General features: G+C 46.5%; 1 protein-coding gene across 1 annotated transcript in view; it reads right to left on the minus strand.

Annotated features, from left to right (window-relative positions):
- CCN4 (cellular communication network factor 4) overlaps positions 1–7,622 on the minus strand; it is a 35,427-nt gene extending 27,805 nt beyond the window's left edge. The window contains exon 1 of the mRNA XM_074846523.1: positions 7,384–7,622. Within this exon, the coding sequence (XP_074702624.1) occupies positions 7,384–7,431 (48 nt within the window). The 5' untranslated portion in view covers positions 7,432–7,622. The remainder of the gene's footprint in view (positions 1–7,383) is intronic.
- Between the last annotated feature and the right edge of the window lie 369 nt (positions 7,623–7,991).

The raw sequence follows: 7,991 nt of genomic DNA on the forward strand, positions 1-7,991 counted from the left end.
GCCTTCTTGGTCATCATACACATCCAGGCATATTTTGGTGGGCTTTAAAACCCAGAAAGGAGGATCCACAAGTCCAAAAAACACAGATGCAGACTCTTGCACCACAAATACGAGAATGCCAAGGACATCATTTATCTGGCATGGCAGTGACAATGACACAAGTGTTTAGAGCACGGTCAGGAGATGCTTCAAGATAGTGATGGCACTTTTCTGGGGAAGTTACCAGTCTCTCTGCAGAGCCCTGGCTCATTAGCTGTCTGCCCACTGCAAGAAGTCTGGCCCCTTCATGGAGTAAAACAAATTCACCAGAGTCACTGCTTCAGGTGATTAGTGTTGTCCCCAAAAAGCACCAAACCGGGTTTCAGTGAAGACATACTCCCTTCTTTTCTGTGTAATCATCCTGTCACAGGCCAGGCATATATATACAGAGATCAGGAAACTTCAGCAAGAGAAAGAAACAATCCCCCACTCAAAATCCCTGAGTCATCCAGAGCAATTTTTGTCAAGCTGTTAAATCTATGTGGGTTACACTCTTCTAGGTGGCACGTAGCAGGTTGTGTGTCAGGTATTGTACAGAACTACAAAATTGCTTACTGCTACTGACTTTACTGTGTTCTTTTCATTATATACAAATACTACATATAATAGTTCCATGTTTTTAAATCTAATGTAGCTACTCAGCCAAGCTAGACAGTTGCATGCTAGACATTGAATAATAAACCCAATGCTTTATATCCACCTGGAAGCCTTTCACTGGACATGATTTCAGTATGCAAGGAAGGGAAAGGACAGGTTCCCCTTAAGAGTAGGAGTTTGTTTCAGCTCTAAGAAAAAGGTATAAAAGCAGCCAAAGCATTACAGGTATTGTGAGTTCTGTTCATCCGAGTGTCAATGAAATGCTGGACCAAGTGGCCTTGCTATGCTGCCCCATCAACCAAGCACAAGACATTTTTTCTTATAACTCCTTCTCAATCTGCACAGCAAGCTCTTAGGAGAAGGTCATTTTGCAGGCCTGGAATTGCTCCATGATTGTGCACATGTCCAGCAACATCAGGATCCAGGTGACTCACAACCTTCCATGGATGATGCATGAGCCCACAATTACTTCTGCAAATACTTCTCAGGTTTCCCTTTGGGCTCATTGCATGCCATCCTGGAGTTCATGAAACTTGGCCTTCCAACTTGCTCATCTCTCATTTGGTTTATAGGTTAAGTAGAATGACAGACCCAGACTAATAAAACAGAAGAACAACATGGGAGCTATTGAGAAAGAGAAGAGGAACACAGAGATGACCACGAAGTCCTGGAATGCATTACCAACCCAAGTATTAGAAATTCATTATTCAAGTTGTGCTGCAAAACTTAGCTTAAGTGTTATCTTCTTCCACAGCTGTTTCAGCGTAAAGGCTCTCCTTTCCTTCCTCATCCACAAGCAGAATTACTTGTAAAGCAGAGCCAGCTGTTGGCACTCACAGGGGTAAAAATGCCTTTTTTCCCTTCTACTTTCCCACACCTAGCCCAGATGCAAGGATTACAATCAAAGCCCAGAAGCAGTCTATTAGAAGGCACAGGGCATTAGAAGCACTTCAGAAGCTTCACCCAGGATGCCAGAATAAGCAGCAGCCAAGAGGGAAACACATAAGGTTTCAGTACGGATGCAATAAATAAGAGACACCAGTGGAGGTAGCCCCCAGAGCTGGGAGACCACCAAGGTTCAGGAGAACCAGTGATCCCCACCCACCACTAGGAAACCTAGAGTAGCACTGGAGAACATCTGCACAGAGCTTCTAAAGCAGCAGAGTCAGTCTCTTGACCCAGGAACACATCTGTAAAAATAAAGCCCTGTGATCCCCCTGCCAACCTACAGCAATGGGAGGCTGAAGGTAGCTCATCTCAGGATGCAGCCGACCCTGGGTGGGACAAAACTTGGAAGAGGAAGTGATGGGGAAATTGGGTGCTGTAAGCTCAGTCCAAGAAACTGGGTCTGAATTCGTGGTGGACATCATAACACAGAAAGAAAACAAATAGGTAGACTTTGGGCCCATCACTGTCAAGCTGACAGTGGTCAGTCAAAGTTTCTATTCAACAGAAACAGAAAATTCTAGTTTTAACATAAGGTCCCTAAGAATGAGGATGGTTGAGCAATATTATAAGAAAACAAAGAGGGCCTCAGGGGGAAGATTTTAATCCAGGGTGCCTACCTGCACCTCCTGGTGACAAATCTGAAAGAGAAAACCTTACCCTGCTTTCTGGTCCACAACATAAGACACTGTCAGGCTTGATACTCAAATGTATCTTCAGCTGAAGCTGTGGGCGTTCAGCTTTTGCCAGGCCACAGCTGCCAATGTTCACATACATGATACTATTCCTTTTTTGTTTAAAACAGCTTCATTTCCACTCGTGCATGAGAGCCAGGGCTGTTCAGACAGGAATGCTCAAGACCCCGCTGGGACACTGAGGCCATCCAAAAAGAGCAGTTCCCAGTAAGCTGAGCACTGGCAAGATGCTAAAGCAACTCTTAACATCCCAACGTGGGAGCCTAGAGCTTCTGAAGAAAGAAGTCCAATGTCCCATGTGGGTGTGGAGGACTTCTGAAATTTTTGACCAGTGCCTTTTCATAGCACCTGGGGAAGACAGAAGAAGCTAAACATGCACGAGTCTTTCAAAGGACAGACACCCAGTAGCATCATGTAAATCTCATGCTTTTGCTAAAACCCACACCTACCATTTTTAACTAATGCCTTTCCCTAGAGAAGCCCCACTAGCAAAGTACTCGCAATGGATGCAGGACTGTTGCAGTGTGAAATGGGGACAGGACCTGCCCAAGTGGGCACAAACTGGCAGTGGCATAACTGTGAGAGGAGTGAAGAAGCCAATTCCTGTCCCCAGCTCTGTCTTGGTTATTGTTGGCAGCTGTACACTGGCATCTGATAGCTAACAAAGCAAATTCAGACACTGATAGGAGAAATTATGAAGAAAATGCATAAAAGCCTGCCGCTCTCAGTGAAAACTCTGTGTGGGTGTGCTTGTATATTCAGGAGGCATCTTCATCAGAAACAGACTTGGGTCTGGAGCCCTGATCCACGTGAATCACATTCAGTGCTACCTTCAGGATGTTGCCTTGACAATGATTTCATTCTGCAAGCGGATTTGTGAGGGGGGGCTGCCAAATAAAAGATCAGCTTTGGGAAAGCCCCACGTATGATGCAGCCATACCCACGGGGATTATGTCTACCAGCTTCAAACCACAAGATACTCATTTGCATAGCTGAATCTTCAGCTGCTATAACCAGAGCAATTTTAATTGGCATCTACAATTTATGGAAGTGTAGGATAGGAACCCTTCTAAAGAGATGTGTATCAAGCCTGTCTCTGGAAACCAGATGCTGTCAATCAACAGAAAATAGTGGGAAGGTTAGAGGGACAGGACACATCAACTTTGAACCTACGCTGCCTAAGATTATCTATATATACATCATTATCCATGTTGCAAGGCTGTAGCCTTCCATTAAGAAAAACAGATAAACCTCAGCTCACCTCCGCTGAAGAGCCATAGGATTTTGCAAGAATGCCTGGAATCTTTATCATTAGACTACATATGAGCTGCTAGCAAAGCAAATAGATAAATTAATAAATCAATCCATGGTGCTATTTTTTTTATTATTATTTTTGGTTCATGTTTGGTCAGAGTGTGGTTTTGCCTGGAAGAGCCCAAAGAAATGTAGTAATTCTTTCCTGCCACCAAATCCAAACATTTTGCAAATTAAATTCTTGGCCTGTGCCAAGATCTGTGCCAATAAATCTTACAAAAAGGAGAAGGAAAACCCATGCATTACGGTTCTCAACTTTCCACACAGCCTGAGGCAGCCCTGAACTTGGGTCGTTATCAGTGACTATCTAGTGAAATCAATGCTCACAAAGGAAATGATGCCTATATAAAACCACCTTTGAACATCTCTCTCCTCCCACTAAAGCTAAAAGCCCGGTGACTGTGTGTCATGACTGCCACCATATCAAATAAAAGTGTCAATACCTGCCTACTAACTGATGTGATGAAGGACATAATTCTTTGCTATTTCACTTGCTGCTTACCCTCACAATTAAAGGAAAAGTCTGCAGGTTTCCATTCACCCTTTAAATTTTAGATTTTTAGATCCACACACCACCTATTCCTCCACTTCAAATATTTTAGAAACCTCCAGTGCTGTTCTTCTTCCTATGTAATCTCTTTTACTAATTTTCTACAAAATGCAGAATTGGTTTTCTACTCATCACCCTGGTTTGGGAAATTTTGTCCCATCTTCAGAAGGGTCTTATATCTGCTCAGTCATCAGGACTAGAGGCAGAAGATCCTGACTCTGATTCCTCAATGTGCAGCACTGAAAGGGCCCAACGCATCCACCCTTAAAGTCCTTGCTGCAGAAATGACTCAGGCACTGAGGAATCTCAGCCTAGTTGATGGGACTTCAGCTCCCATGGTCTCTGCCCTTATATCTATGCAAAAAAAATATTTTAAGAAATGTTTGAAAACTTATGCCTGAAATTCCAGCTATGTTCAGCTATTTTTCTCTTCCCAAGCCCATTGCCTGTGCAGTTATGCCCTAATAAAAAAACCATGTTGATAAAACTGTTGAAGAACCCAGTTATGGCCTGTAGCTTAACGCAGTACTGGGGGACGGGGGACACTCCCGCAGAACCTGACAGCTGCCTTCTGAAATGCCCTTGGAGACTTGCCTGACCTTCCTGTTTTAACTCCCCTGCTATTCTCCCTGGAACAAGTATTCCAGGTATATTCCGGAAAGTCCAACCTCCTCTTTCCCAGTGGAGCATCTTTTTCTGTCCATATTTCTTCATACATGTGACGAGTGACAAATCCCCAGGGACACCACAGGGCTTTGCCTGTGCACAGTGTCCTGCCTGATGCTACCACTCCATGGATGCCTCTGCAGTGTTGGAAAGATCTTTATTACTGCTGTGATAATGTCATCAAAGGTGTAACACAACAGACAATGAGGTGGGATGGTGTCAGAGCTTTATCAGCACTCATCTATTATGACCCGTATGATTTTGCTGAGATGTCCCTCATGAGCAGAGTGGCCATGCCAGCTAAATATTCACAATATCCCACACTAATTGCAATATCCCTTGCTCCTTCAGACATCCTCCCCTTAAGCAGACCAAACTCAGCCTGCTCTTCTCCCAAAATTCCTTTAAGTATTACACAGATTAATACTGCATCCCAGTTGCTCTCCCCAGCCCCTCTCATCCCTCCATGCTATACACTCTTTTCATCCCTGTTCCTTCACTCCCTTATGTACACCAGACAGAAATCTGCCCTTCATCAGCCTACCAATCCCCCTTCCTACCCTAGTTCAGATGTGGAGAAGACCCCCAGAAAGCCAGTTCATTACTGGAGCGAAATCGTTCCTACTCAATGGTTTCTAAGCACAACCTTCTAAAGCCCAACTCCACAGGTGTGCTCAGGAGCTGACAGTGCTCCTGGGATGCTCCAGAGCGACACAGCTAAACTTGCTCCATTCAGTGGAGAACTTGAATTGAAACAGTCAAGACACAGGTCTCTTTTTGGTTTATTTTGGTTCTCTTTTGAACACTTTTAAGTGTTTAGACCAAACATGCTGCCAGCAATAGTTGGATTGCACTCACTTACCCCCACAGCAGGCGCATGTGTCTGCATGCACTCACACATACTTTCACGCTACAGCAGCTTTTTTTACAAACAGCTTTGATATCAAGGGAGCCCAGGACAACCACTGTAAAATTTACAAGGTTCACACAGATCTCCTCTAATAACACTGTTTGGGGGGGTGGGGGGGCCCTCCCTCCGCATGACTTTTTACTTGCTCAACAAAAATCAACTGAGGTAAGAATCAACTTACCTCAGAGAGCCCAAGAGGTGCATTTTGTTTGTTTGCTGTTAGTTTTGTGTTTTGTGTTGCTTTTTTTTTTTTTTTCTCTCCTAGAAGAGGCACCATTATCAGTCCATCTCCACATTCACACAGGACTTATCACTTTGCCATCTGCTTTCACGCAGGTGCGTCTGGTGTACCGCACCACGCCTGCTACTTTCTTGCTTTAGAGCCCCGCTTTATCTCGCAAGCCAGCCCCTGATGCCAGCAGCCCTGCAAAGCAAAATCCCCCCTGTGCGAAGCAGTTGATGCTCCCCCCGCTTCGAGCAGCAGCGATGCTCAGACACCGCTTCACACGTGTCTGGCTCGGGGAATGCCTCAAGCCGCGTAGCCCAAGCGGGTCCCTAGGATCAACCTCTCTTTCGGGGTCCCCGAGCCCAGCGTTGCCTCCGGGGATGGGGGTGCGGGTGGGGGACCCGAGGCGGGGGACAGGCACCCCCGCACCCGCCGCAGCACCTCCCCGCAGCCAGCCCCTGCCCGGGGATGCGACACAAGCCGCACCGGGACAAGAAAAGCAAAACGCAAACACCTTCTGTGAGATTGGCTCTCTCGTAGAGAGCCCAAAGAGAAGGGGAAGGACAGCAGCTACCGCCTGCGTGGATCGGGCAGCTACAGAGGTCGGGGGAGGGGACAGCAAAGCCCCCTGCTCTGCCGGCCCCCAGGCAGCGGCACACCTGCGGGCAGCGGCACCGCCCGGGCCCGGCTCCGGTCCCCGCCCCGGGACGGCTTCGGGCCCTGCCCGCCGTGGGCACCGCCGCCCGGCGGGGACCTGCCCTTTCCCCCTCCAACCCGCTCCCCTAACAGCCTCACCCTGGCTGCTTAGAGCAGGAATGGGTGATCTGTTCGTCCTTCGTTTGCTTCACAATAGAAATAGTAGCAATAACAGGAAAAATTAAAAAAAAAAAAAAAAAAAAAAAGAGCAAACCCCACAGTACAGTTTCTGTACAGATCCACCTGGATGCTGAGCAGAGATGGCCTCAACTCAGAGACACTTCTGTACTTTTCTCCCTTTCCTTTCCTTTCCTTTCCTTTCCTTTCCTTTCCTTTCCTTTCCTTTCCTTTCCTTTCCTTTCCTTTCCTTTCCTTTCCTTTCCTTTCCTTTCCTTTCCTTTCCTTTCCTTTCCTTTCCTTTCCTTTCCTTTCCTTTCCTTTCCTTTCCTTTCCTTTCCTTTCCTTTCCTTTCCTTTCCTTTCCTTTCCTTTCCTTTCCTTTCCTTTCCCCTCCTTTCCTTTCCTTTCCCCTCCTTTCCTTTCCTTTCCCCTCCTTTCCTTTCCTCTCCTTTCCTCTTCCCCTCCACATCTCACCTTTCCCTCCTAGCTCTCACATCTCCCCCCTCCCCAAAGCTCACCAGTGCCCACCTTCCCTCATGCACCGCACTCGGCTCTCCCAGCCCACCGTGCATTAAACCCAAGTGTGTTTGCAGAAGACGAGTCTCTCCTGCAGTTTCCAAACTCACCTGCAAAATGCTGCTTGTTGCTAGAATCCAGGGCAAAAGCCACCTCATCCCTGGAAGCCGGGATTAAATACATTGATTGAACCCAGATTTAGAGCCGTTTTGAACAAAAACACCACTTTGGGGAATGCAGAGCAATCCTGAACTGGCAACCTAGCCTAGGCACTCTGCCTTTTTCTCTTGGCTCTTTGGGGATTTTATTAAAGACAGATCTGACGTCAGGGTGAAGGACAAGCCCTGCATTTTTCCTCTGGAGAAACTTTTCCTGCCTTCACTTCTTCATTTTTGTGTGTGGTGTTGTCCCACCTCCTGCATTTCAGTGTATCGCAGTTAGCCAAAGGGCTCTTAAAGGGAAAGCTGCCGTGCCGTGGTCCATCGAGCTGAGATTTCAGCACAGCACCGAAAGGCTCAGAGCTTACCCCTCGTTGCTTATGGCATTCACACTCTTGCAACTTAGTACAGCATGAAACGTTTGATCTGCCTTTACTGATTATGATTAATGACCTGACATGTATACAAATATGCACAGATGTTTGATTTATTTAATCTTTAAAAGAGAGTGGCTTCATTTGAAGTGCAGAAGGATCTTTGTCCCGTGAGCGCACCCCGCG

The sequence above is a fragment of the Strix aluco genome, chromosome 1, assembly GCF_031877795.1.
Source record: "Strix aluco isolate bStrAlu1 chromosome 1, bStrAlu1.hap1, whole genome shotgun sequence".
In the NCBI taxonomy this organism is placed as follows: domain Eukaryota; kingdom Metazoa; phylum Chordata; class Aves; order Strigiformes; family Strigidae; genus Strix; species Strix aluco.